This window comes from Lissotriton helveticus, chromosome 7 (assembly GCF_964261635.1).
Source record: "Lissotriton helveticus chromosome 7, aLisHel1.1, whole genome shotgun sequence".
In the NCBI taxonomy this organism is placed as follows: Eukaryota; Metazoa; Chordata; class Amphibia; order Caudata; family Salamandridae; genus Lissotriton; species Lissotriton helveticus.
The window spans coordinates 1,547,145,805-1,547,163,559 of NC_136068.1; the positions used below are offsets into that span (position 1 = coordinate 1,547,145,805).

Consider the following 17,755-nt stretch of genomic DNA (forward strand, 5'->3'; position numbering starts at 1 on the left):
GATAATCCCAGCATCTGACCGAAAAGTGTGATTTTGAACAAATATACAACTGTGTAACTGAACATGTAATAAGCTATATTGTTGTCAAGTATTATACCATCTACGTTCCCCACGCCTCTTTTCATCACATCCTAATTACTGTCATCAAACCTTTTGATACACAGACACACCTATAAATCTGTTGTCGGTGTACCTCTGCTGTAGTACAAATATTGTCTTAGGGTGCTCCGCTGTGATACAAATTAAATGCACGAAAACATTAAAAGTGGCTCTACTCTTCTATCCCACAGAACGGAAGAGTTTTAATAGAATTCTCAATTCTCGATCACATTTTAGATCTATTAACCGGACATTTTGCAAATGTGGCCGAAAATAATCTGTCTTTTTGCTAGCATTGGATTAACAGAAGTATCTCAGGGGCTAATTCTGTCTGCAGCGTCTGCCATTAACTCTCGCATTGCTCGGTAGCCAGGGGTGTTAAAGTTCAGCTCCTAGCAGGGCACGCGCCTTCATCGGAGAAGCAAGGATTAAACAAGGGCCGGGTGTTTCCTCCCCATTTTCGTGAGAACCTGTGATTTATGTAGCGGTGGGCGTTAATGTATTTGTATAAACTGCCCGCATTCCAAATCGTAATCGAGTTTCGAACTCGGGACATTGATTGCCAACACATGAAGATATTCTACTTCCTACATCCCCCTCAGCCCCCTTGGCCCCCTTGGCGTCGCTCTCTTTTCAGCCATTTGGGCTCCTGCTCCGCGTGACAGGCTGTGTCTGTCTGTCTGTCTATGGGTAGAAGTGTCAGGTATGCACTTTAAGGTTGTGTGAGGTGCTAAATGAAAAATGTATTAAAAAGTGCGAGAAATGATGTGGCAACTGGCACGCACAGAGAGTATCATGGCTAGCCAAATACGCCTGCACCCTAAACCGAGACTGAACCGCAAGGAGAAGCTTAAAAGAAGAACGGACTCCCCACATACAGAAAGACTCTTGGTTACGACGGAAATAGCCCACAAAGGAAATCCTCCAAGTTGTTATTGTCACGTACGGGAAACTGCCTTTACAACAAAGCCGTTTCCACGAAATCTTTAACCACGCATGCAGTACAACGCATGCGTGGTTACCACTAAAGCCTTTACCACGCATACCTTTACTACGAGGTTTGTAGTAAAGGCATATGTGGTAAAGGTAAAAAGTAAAAAAGGGGGGCTTGGGGGAGTCTCCCCCCCCCAAATAAAACAAGCATTGGAAATGCAATAGGTCTCGCAGCATTAGAGTTAGTGCATTTAGAATTGTTTATGGGTTTTTTGTTGTAAATCTTTTGCATTTTTATTTTTTGTAGCCAATGCTAAAGAATTACAAATCAAAAAAGCAATAAACATTTGTAAAAGCTTTAACTAAAAATCCTGTGAGACCTATTGCACTGTGTGAGGGTGAGGTGTTGAGGGTGAGTGAGGGTGGGGGTGAGTGAGGAGTTGAGTGTGAGTGAGGTGTTGAGGGTGAGTGAGGTGTTGAGGGTGAGTGAGAGTGAGAGTGAGAGTGAGTGAGGGTGAGGGTGAGGGAGGGTTATTGTGAGTTAGGGTGAGGGGTTGAGGGTGGGTGAGGGTGAGGGTGAGGTGTTGAGGGTGAGTGAGGATGAGTGAGGATGAGTGAGTGTGAGTGAGGATGAGTGAGGATGAGTGAGGATGAGTGAGGATGAGTGAGGGTGAGTGAGGATGAGTGAGGATGAGTGAGGATGAGTGAGGGTGAGTGAGGGGTTGAGGGTGAGTGAGGGTGAGTGAGGGTGAGTGAGTGAGGGTGACTGAGTGTGAGTGAGTGTGAGTGAGTTATGAGACGCCTCACGCCTGTATCATAGTGAGGTGCAAAAGGAGACGCACGGTGCGAGAACCTTACAAATATGAAAAGCTTGCAGCATGCCAGATGCTAGGATGCGCGGGCGTGTGTGAGATACAGGTACACGCGCGAGAAGCCCTGATGTGGAGCGGGAAATGCACAATGATGAGCATAGTTCGATATACAGAACGAGGTGGCTGTGTGTGGGTGGTACTCAGAAGTGTGGTGTTTGCGATGAACACAGCACGAGAGCCCGAGGGAGATACTTGAAAACTGTGAGAAACATTTCCAAGCGAGTACACCGCACGAGGTCACAAAAGAGCAGTGCATGAGATGCTCACAACACAAGCACAACAAACTCAAGTATGTGGGAGACAAACACATGAAGCATTTTGTATGTAATGCGTGGGGCTCCTCACACACGGGAAGGTGGAGAAGGAATAGAAACACAGAAGTGTGAGGTGGGAAAAGATCGTTTAACATGGGAAACTGGTGTGAGGTGCCAACAAACGAGCCCTGTGTGTGATTTTACCACACAGGGTAACCCTGGTGTGAGAATACGAGCGTGTACAGTGAGTGTGAACCGCTCAGATCGCGAGAGGCTCACACACACGGGTGTGAGATAGACGCCGAGTATGGGCGAGTCTGACGCTCTCGAGACGCCTGGTGTGTGCCTGTGATGCCCCTGTAAAGCGCTCTGACACCTTGGATAATATTCGCGCTATATAAAATCGCATTAAATAAAATAAATGAAAAAAATAACATGGAAGATGCTCACAGACGCAGGAATAGTGTGAGATACTCGGAAACATAAGCGTGTTGTGTGTGACTCTCAAAAACAAAGTGTGTGAGGTGAACACCGGTACCATGCCTGTACGAGATTCAGGGTGCGTGAGATATACTCAAACACGTGGCGCCCGGTGCGTGAAATGTGTAGAGCTGCGACAAGCATTGTGTAGAGCTGCGACAAGCATAGTGCGTGCGACGCTCACAGGCAGGAGAACCGAGCTGCCCAGCCCACCCCCTCCCCCAGGTAGAGACTGAGGCCGGAGTCGTACACAGAAGCCGAATGCACGTGCGACACAACTGCAAAGACCACGAACAGTACTAGGGTCTTATGGAGAAATAACCCCCTGGGGACTGTAACTGGTAGTCAGACCGTGGGAGTTGCACCGATTTTATGGTATACGCCAAAATAATGCAGTTTAATAGGGCATTCTCGAAATCATGTACTCCTCCTGCCTAGACGTGTAGCCATATGCGATAGTTCTTGTATTGAAGGTGCAAAATGCGTTGTACGAGGCAAATAGAAAAGAATAAAAACAATAAGGTTCGGAGGTGGTAATACACGCTTAATCTCATTTCCATACAACACAAGGGCTTCTGTATAAATATGCTCAGATTCAAAAAAACATTTGTGTACGCGAAATGAGTGTCATTTCTCCCACCGAAGCCTAACAAATACTGCAGGAATAAAATATATCAAGCGTGTACAAACAGAGGAATCCGGGGTGAGGCGTTCAGGCTGGCTACTTGCATATCTCGTTCGAAGCAACAAAAGACTTGCGCTTCGTGTTGCCGCCACCCGTGGTGACTGGAAAGCCATTTTAAGTGAGCGAGAAGCAAATGAGTGTCATTTCTCCCACCGAAGCCTAACAAATACTGCAGGAATAAAATATATCAAGCGTGTACAAACAGAGGAATCCGGGGTGAGGCGTTCAGGCTGGCTACTTGCATATCTCGTTCGAAGCAACAAAAGACTTGCGCTTCGTGTTGCCGCCACCCGTGGTGACTGGAAAGCCATTTTAAGTGAGCGAGAAGGAAGGCGAAAGATAATGGCCGATGCACAGGCTTCAAAGCGTGAGGCGGCTTTCTCTGCAGTGCTGACTCAGGGGAGGGGGCGGAGCGGGGCAGAGCGGCATGTGGGTGTGAAGAAGCCGGGCCTTTGAAGTGAAGCTAAGCTTCACTTCAAAGGTGTCGGAGGAATGCGGGCGGCTGTGCACGCGCTTTTAAGCTCAATGCACATGCGCATTGAGCTTAAAAGTCACGGGCACTGCAAGGAATCGCCACGATTCCTTGCAAGTTAGATAAAGAGTCGATGAGCCCCTATAGTCTCGCTTGCTCGATGCGCATGCGCATCGACAGGCGAGACCTAAAAAACTCACCAGAAGTCACGTCGGGATCTGCAAATAATCAGCGTCGTTTGAGAGAAATCGGAAAAAAAACTTCCGTTTCCTCTTAACGACGTATGACGTCACCACGCAAGTAGTCGAGGAAAAGGTTATGCGTGGAAAACGAATTCCGTTGTAACGCATGCGTGGTAAAGGCATGCGTTGCAACGGAATTCGTTGTAACGTCATACATTCTCACGTACAAACAGAATAATAAAACGTGTGGAACTCTGTTTCTTCGTAGTTTTCGTTTGCCTTCCATACGGTCAACAGCCTTTATAGCCGACAAACATACTTACCCGAGCTTTTTAGGCAAGAGGGATAGTGGAGATTCTCTCTTAGAGTATATCCATTCGTATTCCTTCCCTATGTATATAGAGAACTCTAATCACTAGCATATGCAGTAGATCACAGCTTTCCAAACTTTTTATGTTGGCGACACACCTTTTTGACAATCTTCATTTAGCGACACAGTAACACGTGCGAGCGCAGCGCGTGAGCCCAAACCACTTAAGGGGAGCTCAGGAATTTATTTATTTTAAATAGTGGGCAAATGGTGCATTTCCAAGCAAATTTGAGAAAGCAGGAAGGTTAATAAAGCAATTGTGAATCTGTTCTAACAAAGACAGTGACTGGCAAAACTGAGTGTACGCAAGGTTAGGTTTGTGCCTGAAACAAGAATATAATCATGCACACGTTGACACACGCCCCAGTGATTTACGGCAGTGGAAGAGTGCAGGGACCACGGTTGGTAAACAAACCTTTCAAAAGTGTGACATATAGAACCAATGTAACCCCCTCTGTGCTGGAAGTCAATGCAGCCATGCTTACTGCTCATGTAGCCGGCAGCAATCGAGGAAGTCTGCGAGGCACTCAGCGGATTATAATTATACACGTCTTCCGGACTACTTTATCTATTTTCTGCAATTTTGGCTAGTCAGATAAATGAAAGCCGTCTAACAATTATTCTTAAACTTTGCAGCAGTTAACGTAGAGTTTGTCCTTGTTCAAAGGGGTTTAATTTCTGATATTTGTGTTACCCTGGTCTTCATTGCTTGATTTTTGCTCACTAGAAAGTGTCATCTGAAATGACACTCAAAATTACACTGAAATTATGAGAATGTCACACATGGCAATCTAAAACCTTGGCAGCTATGCACTTTTCTCTCTCCACAAGCTCCAAGGCCCCTCCGGCACTATGCACTGGGCCCCTGGCCTGGGAATTCCAGCATGGCTCGGTGGGTGGAGGAGTGAAGGAGGCCCCTCCATTTAAATATGCAGGTTCCGGGGCTAACAGTGATGCACCATTTCTTCCCCAGCTAAATGAATCCAATCGTCCAGGTCACTGGCTCCCTGGTAGGCAGAGTTGCATTGGAAGCAGTCACAGCAGTTTTGCCCCCTTGGACCAGGACTCGCTGTTCCTCTCCTCACCTGGCGGCCTCGAGAAGCACAATAAGCTGTGCAAATTGCAGGATGGGGCAGACAGCACACTGACCAGACTAACTCCAGTGCAGCTCTGCTCCACAGCCTTCGTGTCCTAATCTGTGTTTGCCCAGTCCGTCGGACAAACACAGATTAGGACACAAAGGCTGTGGAGCAGAGCTGCACTGGAGTTAGTCTGGTCAGTGTGCTGTCTGCCCCATCCTGCAATGTGCACAGCTTATTGTGCTTCTCGAGGCTGCCAGGTGAGGAGAGGAACAGCGAGTCCTGGTCCAAGGGGGCAAAACTGCTCTGCAGGTGCGCAGTTGGGTGACTCAGCCCCATAAATAGGAGCATACTGTTGTGCCAGTCGAGCGATCCGGCCAGGCCTACGTGTTGGGAGTGGGACTGTCCCAGGGCCAGCAGCGGGGCTAAAATATAGCTGGACTCAGTCTCCCGCCAAACTCGACTATCGGCATGTATAGCAGTGACTGTGACCACCGCAAAGTTTGAGGTGGCACAGACATTATCAAATAGTAATCTCATTTTACGGCAATGTAAAACCTTGGCTGCTATGAAGGTGTGCGAGAAAATAAACACTGCGGTGCTACCGAGAATTACGAACCTTTTCTCCCACAGCGCACACACAAGAGCTTTGTTCCTCAAACCGCAGGGGAGAAAACAACAAACTGTTTATGGCTATTACAATGCAAAGAGAGCGAGCTGGCTCACAAGTGCGGCGTGCTATGCAAACAGAGCACCAAACGAAACTCACAAAGGGAACATCGCTTAATGCTTCTCCTCCCTCCGCGCACTGCGTCACTGAAAGCAAACGCAACGTCCAAGAGAGCATTTGCCCTAATCAGCCTGCAGACGTCATTGTCGCACGACACACCCAAACATGGGAGGCGACACAGTACCGTGTCCCGACACAGTTTGGAAAGCTGTGCAGTAGACCTTTGTACTCTCTACCATTCCTATGTGACTCAGTATATCCATTCGTATCCCTTCCTTGAATGCTCCTCCTTGTGTGACTATAACTTGTACATTTGCAATTTTTTCAGTTTGTATTTTTTATGCAACGCACGTAATACTGCGTCCTTATGTATCGCAACTGGTTCTTATGTAAAGCTCTCAGACACCTTCGGGTAATGTTCGCGCTATATAAAATCGCATTAAATAAAAATAAATAAAAATAAAAAGTCAGTGGCTTAGCCAGTGCGTCACTGACCGTAGTGCAAGGAGGGGAAAGGGCCACGGCCGTCGTTTGAACTGTAAAATAAAACAGTAATAAGGACTCTGGAAGCTGGTGCCACTGCACCTGCTGCACCGACGGAGGCTACACCCCTCCATAGAGTAAACCCACCTGAAGCCGCTTCGACGCCACAGGCCTCGGCTGACTCTTTAAAGAGCGGGCCGGGCCTAGGAGCTGTTCCTGAAACCGAAAGCAGTGCGAGGAGGACGGGGAGGGAGCAGGGAGTGCGCTGGGACTCGGGGAGGGAAGCGCCACCAGAGGGTTCAGGGAGGGCCATCGAAGCATCTCTGGGGCTCGGACAGAAGGACCGTCTGGAGGGGGCCCAGCCATGGCGGACTGGCCGGGGGGCGGCTGCCTCTCCCTGCTTAAGACCGTCAGCCTCCTGTTCTGGGTGAGGTGCAGCGCCGGCGTGTCTCACAGGGAGGAGGGAAGGATTGGGGGTACTTCCCAGGTGTCACCTGCCCCGCTACTAGCACCTATGTTCACCTATTCTGCCACCCAGCAGCTCACCTACCGCCGACCCTAATGGGCCCACTGCCCTGCTTACAGCCGGCCTTCTTACCTGTTCCTCCTGCATCCTGCCCCTCTCACCTGCCCCACTTACAGCAATCTCCCCTCTCACCTGCCCCGCTTACACGTTGACCCTTTCACCTGCCATACTTCTAACCACCTCCTCTCCCCTGCCTACAACAATCGGCCCCTCTCCACTGCCCTGCTTCCAACCACATCCTCTCACCTGTCCTGCTTACAAAAATTGACCCCTCTCACCAGCCCTGCTACTAACCACCTTATCTCACCTGCTCTGCTTATAATAGGCCCCTCTCCTCTGCCCTTACATCCACCTCCCCTCCCCTTCCCGGTGTACAACAATCTGCCCCTCTCCTCTGCCCTGCTTCTAACCACCTCATCTCCCCTGCTTCCAACCACCTCCTCTCCCCTGCCTTCAACAATGGACCTCTCTCCGCTACCCTGCTTACAACCACCATCTCTCACCTGCCCTGCTTACAAACAGCCCCTCAACTCTGCTGACCTGACACCCACTCCCCTTGAGATGGCGCAGCCCTGCTTCCCAGCCAACGGCTCTTGCGCCTCATCCTCTTGGCATCACTCAAAGGCGCAGCGACCACCGGTGCAGCAGGTGCAGTGGCACCGGGTCCCAATCGCTCATTTTACTCCCGCCCCAGCAGTGGCAGGGCCCGTTTTCCATGTTTGCACCAGAGCCCGGGGCATACTCTCTACGGTACTTATCTGCACCAAGACATTACCAGACTCGCCTCGCCTCCAAAGTGGACACCCCTCTCTTAAGCCAGCTAGTGCGAGTCGTGACTCGACGTCACAAGGTGCCAGTGGGTCAAGTAATGCCCCTTGGGGCAGGTAGGGTACCTTTAAAGCTGCACTGAACGAACACATTTGTTTAAATTAACAAGTGTGCAATTTTAATTTTGCAGCCGTGTTTAACACGTACAAAAAGACCTTTAATCTATAGGATAAGTAGAGACAGGTTTAGGGAGGGCGAGCACAGACCAAATCAAAGGGATCCAGCACGAAGGAATGAGAGGGTCGATCCGATCCAGTTAGTGCTCAACGGGGAGTAATGAGCAACCCAGCTCACTGCACGTAGAAATCACCACCATCTTTCGGATTCGGTCGGGCAGAAATGGCTGCCGCAAAGCTTCGAGATTTTTGCGATTTGGGGGCGTGTTTTTGCGGAGTGACAGATGAAGTCACGGTGAGAAAGAAGGCAAAAAACACACCCCCGAATAGCAAAAAGACGGGGCTTGATCAGAGTGACGCCCCTCTCCTCCAATGGCTGGCCAGCATTTACGAGGCCAGCCAATGGAGAAGAGGGGCGAGTTCAAGCCCCGTACTAAGAATCATTAAATCTCTGACCAAGACTGCGCAAGCGCAGCCTACGGTCCTCGACCTAAAAACCACAGAGGGATTTTAGCATGCCTCAAAGAGCTGCGCATGTGCACTGCCTCTAAGCTCGACCTAAAAAGGAACTAAAACAAGCATTTGCACTGCAATAGGTCTCGCATTCACATGATTTCGAGCTATTGGCATTGTCAATGACAATGCCTTCTATTTGTTTTGGGTTTTTAAACATAAATACAAGGCATTGTTATTTCCAATACTAATAGCTTACAAGGTGGACACCTGTACCTAGCGCTAGGACACCTCTAATGAGGTCCCCGCACACCGCACTGATTAGAGGCATGATCCTCGTTCCACTTACAGCTGCATTAGCCTCCCCATAACTTTAGACCAAAGTAATCTCTCATCAAATTCATACAGTACGTTCTTCCCCCATACAACCGGCTCCTCTAACTTACTTTCCAGTCACTGGCTCTTACCTAGTGCTGGACGGTTCGGTGCACATCCCCCTGTTGTTGATTAGCCATCTTTCCTGATCATGAGTATAGTGTTGCTGATCGACGTGTGCTGGATTCTGGAAGCGTGGCGCTTACGTGACTTGCTAACAGACTGGCCTCAGAAAGCACAACATGGCGATGGAGACCTGCAGAGCGACATGTGGGTGTCCCCAGGAGTGACTACCTTCTGGGACAGGCAGGGAAATGCATGTAAATCACCAAAGAAGAAAGCATCTAGTTACCATTAGAGGAAGTGCCCATTTGGTGGCCCCCTGCTGGTGGCCTCGAGAATTAGGCACCTTGCCAACTCCGGTTATGAAAGTTAAAAATTTGGGGATTCTTTTTGACAATAGGTTTTCATTTGAAGGCCAAATCACTGCTGTAACAGTCAGCTTTTTACACTTTGAAGATCAGCAAAACAGCGCTTCCTTTCCTCCCCCATTAATCTTCAAGAAACAGGGGCCCCTGCTCTTGTTTTATCCTAATTGGATTCCTGTAATGCCCTCTTTCTGAATTTGCAGAAAAGACTCCTCTACAAATGTCAACTCTTGCAGACCGCAGCAGCTGCCTGACTGCTGGGGATTCCGAGAGCACCAACTAGCCTCACAGGTTTCAGTTAAACTATACTGGCAGCCTATAAGGAAGTGCCTAGAGTTTAAAGTGCTTTGTACATTGCCTTTAAAGAGCTGCATGATTATGGCCCGGACTACCTGAAACGCAAGTTCACCGGGTGCACATCCTCCAGGAATCTGCGATCCTCTGCAGCCAAGAACCTCACATGCCGGTGGCAGACCCTTCATAACCTGCACTGCCAGAATTCTGGAAGACCCCTCTCTCCTGTCTGAAGCACACCTCCAGCCTTCCTTCCATCAGAAAAGGATTTAAACAGGGCTATTCTGCCAAGAACCCTTGGATCTTCCCTGGCTAAACCTTCATACAGCAGCAGCGCCAAGATGCCTCTGGGCATGCCAGCACTTTGTCAAGACTAAAAACATAATAATAATAATAATAATAATAATAATAATAATAATGTTACCTGCACTAGTAACGACAGCAGTATTAAGGTAGATAATGTCACATAATTAACATAACGTTACGGTTCCAGAGTCCTGTTTGTCACTAGTATCCCAGGCCTGCCGTACTCAGTTTTTGGCATGTGAAGTGTGAAGCGCCTGGGCCACCCTGCAAGTGATGCAGTCTGTATTGTATTGTATTGTAATTGCATTTATATACCGCTTACGTCGAAGCACTTTTTCGGCGGGTAGCACGCTACTTAGGGACCCATAGAGGATTAGTGTTGAATTAGTATAGTGTAGCATTCAAGTACATTTTAAGTGGTGGAACGGTTAGTCAGTTATTTGGAATGATAGCAGAAGGATAGAGCATGAAAAAAAGGTTTGTATTTATTTAGCGCTTGCTACCCCTGATGGGGTTTTGAAGCGAAAGTAGCACGCTACTCTGTAACCCATCAGGATTAGTGTTGAATTAGTATGGTGAAACATAAAGGTAATTTTGGTGGTGGATATGTTAGTCAGTTATTTGGATGGAGAAGAGTTGGGGAGGTGTAGAAAAGAGGGGAGAGTTTAGAAAGGTTTGTTTTGGTGGATCAGTATAGTAAAAGAGTTGTAAGATGATGCAAGGAGGGGTAGAGTAACAGTCTAGAAAGGGTTATTTTGGGGGTCATAGTAGTGGTATGGGTTTTGGGGTTAAATGAGAAAGTGGATGTAGAAGATATATTGAGCGAAGTATAGGCTGAGAAATAGGGAAGTGCATTGGAAATGCTAAATTAGAAGAAAGTGATAAATATATAGACCCATAAGTACATTGAAAGTATATAGATGTATAATAGAGGTATGTATATTGGGCAGCATTTCTGGCCCTGGCCAGTCTCGAACAGGCAACTGCCCTTGTCCTCTCCGCCCTTAGCCTTGACGCCCGGGCGGAGACGCCCCAAGCCTGGCCTTTTATAGCCCTAGTAATCAGGTGACCCTGTCAGCCAATGGGAACCCTAGCCCTAACACTATCCAATCACAAGCCCTAAGAACTAGAAACAATAGGAGACCAGGACCTTACAGCCAATCTTAGCCCTAGTCCAAGCACCCAATCAGTTCAAAACCCCTAATCTCTACGTACAATAGATGCCTTAGCCCTACCAGTAGTCCCACCCCAAGTCCAAGCAACCAATGGCACAGGAGGCCCTTGTCCCTACTTCCAATAGAAAGCCTAACCCTACTCCTAGTCCCACAACCAGTCCAGCATCCAATCACACCAGAAGCCCTAATAGCTACTTCCAATTAAAAGTCTAACCCTAGCCCCAACAACCAATACACAGAAACCCTAGTCCCTACTTCCATTAGAAATCCTAACCCTAGCACCAACCCTACATTGATTGAATCACAGACCCAGAAACCAATCAAAATACTCAAATACCCAACCAATGAGGACACTAACCCTAATCCAATAGAAACATCAGATACAACCACCAGTCAGTGTACACATGTACCAAACAATATCAGACTATATAAGGTCCCAGCGACCTTAGACAAGGTTTGCTGGCCAGGGAGTTGGAAGCTGCTTTTCCTGTTCAGAATCTCCTAGAAGACAGACAGGCTCAATCCACACTTTGGACTTCTGCAGGTAAACGCCTTACTAACTTGAAATCTAACAATACTGTTTGAATAAAACTCTACTCCCTCTACTGGCCAAAAAACGAAGTGCACAGTCCCTAGTAAACACAGTTTAAACAGCTCACAGAAGCACCCTCTGATGTAGAATATCCCAGTTGCTGAGGGGGGGGGGGGGGGGGGGGGGGTGGACGGCAGGGGAGTTGGTTTCACTGGCTTGTGAACACAAAATGGTGGCTGGGGGAGCACGGTTTTAACATACAGGTCTTAGCATAGAACAAAGGAGAAATTTGGAGGGCAAACTGAAAGTCATCAATAATGAGGGAAAAACTACAGAGTTTGGACTGCAAATCCCACAATTCAACACGTTAAATGGAAGCAATCATGGGCAGGAAAAAACACAAGTTTAAAAACACAAAACAACAATGGCGTGTTTCAAGCGCGCTATATAAGAAACCGAGAATGTTCGAGCTCGGTCCCATGTGCATGTAACCACCGGCCTTGGAGTGACAGCAGGTACCATCTGGGCATGTGGAGGTGGTCACCTGTCCTTTAATATGATAGAGGATAAATCGTAGTATAACTTATGTATTTTATTTATTGTCGTTCAGCGTGTTTAAGTAAGATGTGTGGTCTCATGTTCAGCATGCGCACACTTGTTATGAAATGCGCTTCGCGGTGGAGTCTGAAATCATGAAATAGCAGGGGCTGTCAAGGGCCTACAGGCAGCCACCGCTGACCTCACGCAGGCAGCCACCTTGTGATATATAGTGACAGTCAGCAAGTTTGTGACTCCCCGTCCACTGGGTGCCCGGGCACAACTGGCTTCGAAGAGCCATGTTTGTTGATATGGCTTAGAGTGTGCGGACACACAGCACTTGTTACGTTTGTGAGGGAGGACTCTGGCACTTTTTAGCTGGGCTGCAATGCTTTAATAGGAGAGTACCTGCACTTCCCGGTTGTGAATAGATGTAGTGCAGCAGTGAGGATTTACACTTTTATATTTCCAGTTCAAGCACTGTTTGTGTCGCACGTCGTCCTCTGTACAAGAGCCCCTCACCAAAAGAAGCATCGCGCACCCCCTGCTCTACCTCACCCCAAAGTGAGCTGTCCCCAAGCACTCCGCCTCACCCAAGCCCCCATCCAATGCCCTCCAACCACCTTATACCCAAATCTCCCACCTCAATGCCAAGCCTTCCACCTCATCCCATGCCCCCTACCTCATGCCCTTAACCCAGAACTCTCTATCACCTTTATGCCAAGACTTCTACCTCCTCTAGCCCCCCACTTTGTGCCTTGTGGCCACCTCATCCTTAGTCATTTGCCTTCCCCCAAATTCCATGTTATTCCTCCCAGCCGCCCCAGTCACGTCAATCAACGAATCCCCAGTTCTCCCCTTCAACTTGTGTACAGAAATAAAGTTCCCAGACCTAGGAGAGACCCTGCGGTCCAGCATTGGCTGGCCCCCTCGGCGGTGAGAGGCCGGTGTGAGGAGTGTGGGATGGGACAGGCTCCAAGGAGTAACGGGACCCCAACCTCTGTCCAGGAACTTCTGGGACACTCCCGTCTCTGCTCACCAGTCCCTGGGGTCTGAGGGATCTTCCTCGCATTCATCACATAAGTGCACTGCCTGCCGGCCGAGCCGGTGGTGAGCTGCCTGCACGTCACCCCGTGAAAGCCAGCCTATGGCGATGACTAAGAGGAGCTGCTCCCGCTGCAGCCCCCCAGGATGGGTGAATACGCACCCCAGGAGCCACAGCTCGAAGCGGGGCCTCTGCCGAGGAGCACAAGCTACGGACAGGTGAGCACAGCGCCGTGTGCTCTGGGAAACATGATCGTAAATAAATAAAGTGAGCGCAGTGTCCCTAGCGGGCGCCGCGCTCAAAAATGTAATGTTCTTTGTGGATGTGACATGTCGCGCAGGCTCGGCCAGCCCTTCTTGTCAAAGTCACTCACACATTGCACTGATCCTGTATAAAAATAAGCGCTCGCCATCTGTTTTTACTCAGCTGTGTTTTTATATTTGCATCATGCTTTCACTTTAAGTGAAAGCGCCACGCAAAAATAAACATGGGGCTGAGTGAAAACAGATGGCTCCCATAAAGATAAGAAATTGCTTTGCGACAGCAGCAAAGCAGACATCCCTGTTCGGATCGGCCGGACTAAAGGGAGAAAGGCAGTGGCCTAAAAACCTCATTTCCAATGGCAGGCCACCGTTTAGCATAAAAGGTGACGCCAGCCAATGAAAATGAGGGTTGGTGCTTTAAGTCCCCTTCTCAAATCTACTCTCTTACAATATCTCTCACCCAGCGAGCAGCAATTTGCGCTGCAACGCCAGGCGAGACATAAAAATAAGCATGAAGACGCAGCCGCTAGGCCGTGTCATTCTGGAGGCATGTTTTAAATGTTAGTGGCGTCCTAGTAGCGGGTCGGGATGGCTAGCAAAGCAGAGAGGGGGAGACCAACATGAAGTTGTCGGGGACACAGAAGCACACTGGCTAGAAAGGACAACATGGGAAGACGGAAGCACATGTGTAAGAAAGAGGTATAAGCACAGTTTGGAGCTACAAATCCACGGGAGAGCATAAGAGACAGAAGAATAAAGGTAAGAGAGTGAAGGAGTGGGGACGAGAAAAGCATGTGGGAGACAGTCTGGAAAGGAATGCACTTTCATGGAGTGCTTCAATAAAAAAATGTTTTTAAAAATAGCTCCAAAAAGAGGAGCAGTGGAAAGACAAGACTTTGGTCATAGCTCAAGGGCAGGGCCAAACTCAAGGAGAGAAAATTAAGCAGATGTGAGGAGGATTGAGAAGCTAGCAAATGAGGGTGAAGAAGCTACCAGTCTTAAGTAATGGGAGGGCTCCAAGTCCACTGTAATCCAACAAAACATCTTCCGAGCAACAGCCCATGCGCTGCCTCAGGCGAAATCCAAAACACATGCCTTGGTAAATGATAGCAAACAGTATAGAACAAACCTCATTTGATACTGAATACGTCCACTATAGGTCTATGCTACAGCAATGCACCACAACATTCTATGAGTTTTGGATTTAGGACAGAGAGCAAGCCCTTGGGTTTGGCTTGGTCACGAGAAAACATTCATAAAAACAAGACTTACATCCAAGGCTAACATAACATAAAGAGCCCATTCTAGTAGCATACTTTATTAGCTCGGACTAGCACCAGTCTATATAGGCTTCTTTCCAATCCATCTCACTTCCACACAAAATGTTATTCCTATTTTTGGTCAGACCATTAAATATTTCTGAGCAGGAAACCACTCACCAATGAAGGCGCAGTCATCTTACTGCCACTTGATTATTTAAGCCTCAGCCATTCATAGCTAAGATCCATAGGCGAACATTATTCCACAGACAATTACTTATTTGGCACACGTATCAAGAACTCAAACATATTTTGTAACAGGGCGTTTGTACGCTCAAGAGACAGAGGATTTTTTCAAAAAAGTGTACGCTGTAGCAAATAAAATCTTTTCTCTGCATTCTAAGTTTTTAACTCCAACTTTCACGAGGTGGTCGTCGAAACAGGATAGTAGCAATATAGGATGCTCACCACTTTGCTGTCCCATAATTTGGCAATACTTTTCACCGAGTCCACGTTCAAGTCCACCTGCATCCTCTCCTCCAGATACTCAATAGTCTTGTCATCTTCTCCATCAATGAAGTTATCCTCGTCCTCTTCGGCAGCCTCCTCCAGATCTGCAAGTAGTTCATCAGCCAGAGACATGTTCCAAACTGCACCTAAAAAATAAACTATGGCAGGTCAGAAGACGAAGGCCTATGATAGGCTTGATGAGCAAAGTGGGCTTATGTTGAAAGTGGTTGAAAAACTCAAGGCCCATACCAGTTACAAAACTAACATGAAGCTCTATATGTACAAACAGTCACACTGAGGCAGAAAAACAGATCAATGCAGTAAAGTCTGCACAGTGACCCGCAAGTTTGGATACTTGCAGGACTGACTTCACTTAATCATCCCATGTTCCATATATTGAATGACATTGAATTGGCCAATGAGAAGAACTATACATTGAGAGAAATTGGTTTGTGGTGGACTACATCAATAGTTATTATCTTTAATTAGAGTCATTATATTAATGACTGGCTGGTTTAATTATTTTCCAGTGATCACTACCAGGCAGTTTCTATTTGTGACCTGCTTCATAAAAAAAAACACATAAAACAAACAAAAAAAGCCCTTTCATTTATAGATTGCCTTACAGTTCATCTTGGAACCCGAAATTGTTTTAATGTTTAAGTCATCCAACTCACTTTATCGAGGTTCAACAAAATATCTAAATCGCCAAGCTACAGCTAATACAGAAGGCTGCAGCCAGGCTCCTTCTGAAACTTTCTTGTAGAACTAATGTTGAGCACCACTGGCTCCCAGTGGCAAAGGGAATTAGATTTAAATGCCTTTAGAATTGCAATTCACACCAGAAATACACAGTGTAGGAAGTGCCTTTCCAACACCATATAGCTTGAAGTACCAGCCAAATCGATCCCCTGGGAGAGCAACAGCCCATCGCCATAACTTCTCAATGAAAATGGTTCAGCCTTGAAGCAGACCTTCTCTTGCCACTCTAAATACCTGGAGCTGGCTTCCACTAGTCGATCTCTAAACTGTGAAGTTATGGGAGGGCAGGACAGCAAAAAGACAGGGATTCTGCTGGCAAAGTACCCATGCCAGAGGTCGCTGTCCTCTATCATACTTAATATTGTGAAGGAGGAGTGAAACCGCAAGCAGCTGCTTTATTGCCTAGTTGACAAATACATACCAAGAGATCACTTACATAGAAGTAAGTTACTCTTTCAGCAAACCTCCCCGTGCTTCAGCAAGGCAGCGTAGGGAAAGTGGCAAAAGCAGTCCCAGCCCAACCCACGCTTGAGCAGTGTGGGAGTGGAGAGGGCAATAAATACCCCATGCCATTGTGAAAGCCAGGATGAACAACTTTCGCCGTCTGTGGGCGTCAAGGCTCACTTTGCCACTGGATTCAAGCAAGCCGGGCTGAAGACGGCTGAAATGCCAGAAACCGGTCCTCGGAAGCTTGTTTCCGGTCCAGGGAAGGCATGGCAGTTCGGGCTGGACTGTTCCCATGAGGCACAGGGTCAGACTGATTGCATATGGCCATGTCTGAACTGGGGTGGCAGAGTGGGCTAAAGAACGGTGATGGATTAAACCCAGATCTGTTGACTGGGTGTGAGTGTTTGATTGGTTCAGATGCTCAGTCCATCACCACCCCCCTTTTGTACCACTTTGTGGGCAAGGCAAGGAACATAACTCTAGCAGACATTACAACAAGCATTGGGAAAGCTAATAAGTATGGACTTGGTAAACATACAACTTTGTTTTATTTACTTCTCTTTTGCAAACACATTCAATTTACATTAAAAGTGTACAAATAATAAGGTTTAAAAAAAGAAAATCGTGATCAGTGCATGTGAGGAGGACTCCCTACTACTCTCTGGGTACCTGTCCAGCCTATCGCCCAGAGATCAATTTTAATTAATTCCTGACCAGGAGGCCCTGGCCATCACCCAGCCCTAAGGTGAGGGGTCTTCCCAGCAAAGGGAGTCTTGGCTAAATAGAGAAAAGACCTAGTGCCTATCCCAACCCACCAAGCTTGTGCAAGGAATAGGAAGGGGCACAGGGGAGGTGGAATATCCAGCATAACAGACATCAACTCAGATTTGTCATCTTCACCGAGGAAGAGATCACAAACACCTACAGCAACTTTCAAGTGACTTGACAGGAGATCACAAAATGGGCAGGGAAGCACACTTCCCAGATCCGTTTAGAAGAGTTCCATCCCATCAGAAGTTACCTGGGATGGGGTGTGGGGTGTGTCTCTCTCAGAGGCAGTACAGACTAGTTCTCAGTGGTTGTACTCGAGGAAAAAAAACCATACATTTACACTAGAAGCGTGCGAAGAGCATATTTCAAGAGCCGTGAGTGGGCAATGAACCCATGTAGGTGGGCCAGGCCTGCCAGAACAAAGGAGTAGACATCCTTGACCAAATGTCAATGAAGCTTTTGACACCACTGGACTAACAGTAAAGAGAT

The 17,755-nt window shown here is 47.7% G+C and overlaps 2 protein-coding genes across 6 annotated transcripts in view; one reads left to right on the forward strand and one right to left on the reverse strand.

Annotated features, from left to right (window-relative positions):
• Positions 1-17,755, forward strand: part of TFPT (TCF3 fusion partner) — a 536,610-nt gene that overhangs the window by 268,890 nt on the left and 249,965 nt on the right. The gene's annotated exons all lie outside the window — the stretch shown is intronic.
• Positions 1-17,755, reverse strand: part of PRPF31 (pre-mRNA processing factor 31) — a 205,509-nt gene that overhangs the window by 135,494 nt on the left and 52,260 nt on the right. For all 5 annotated transcript variants that reach the window (XM_078655005.1, XM_078655009.1, XM_078655007.1 and 2 more), the window contains one exon: positions 15,245-15,432. In XM_078655005.1, the coding sequence (XP_078511131.1) occupies positions 15,245-15,418 (174 nt within the window). In that variant the 5' untranslated portion in view covers positions 15,419-15,432. The remainder of the gene's footprint in view (positions 1-15,244; positions 15,433-17,755) is intronic.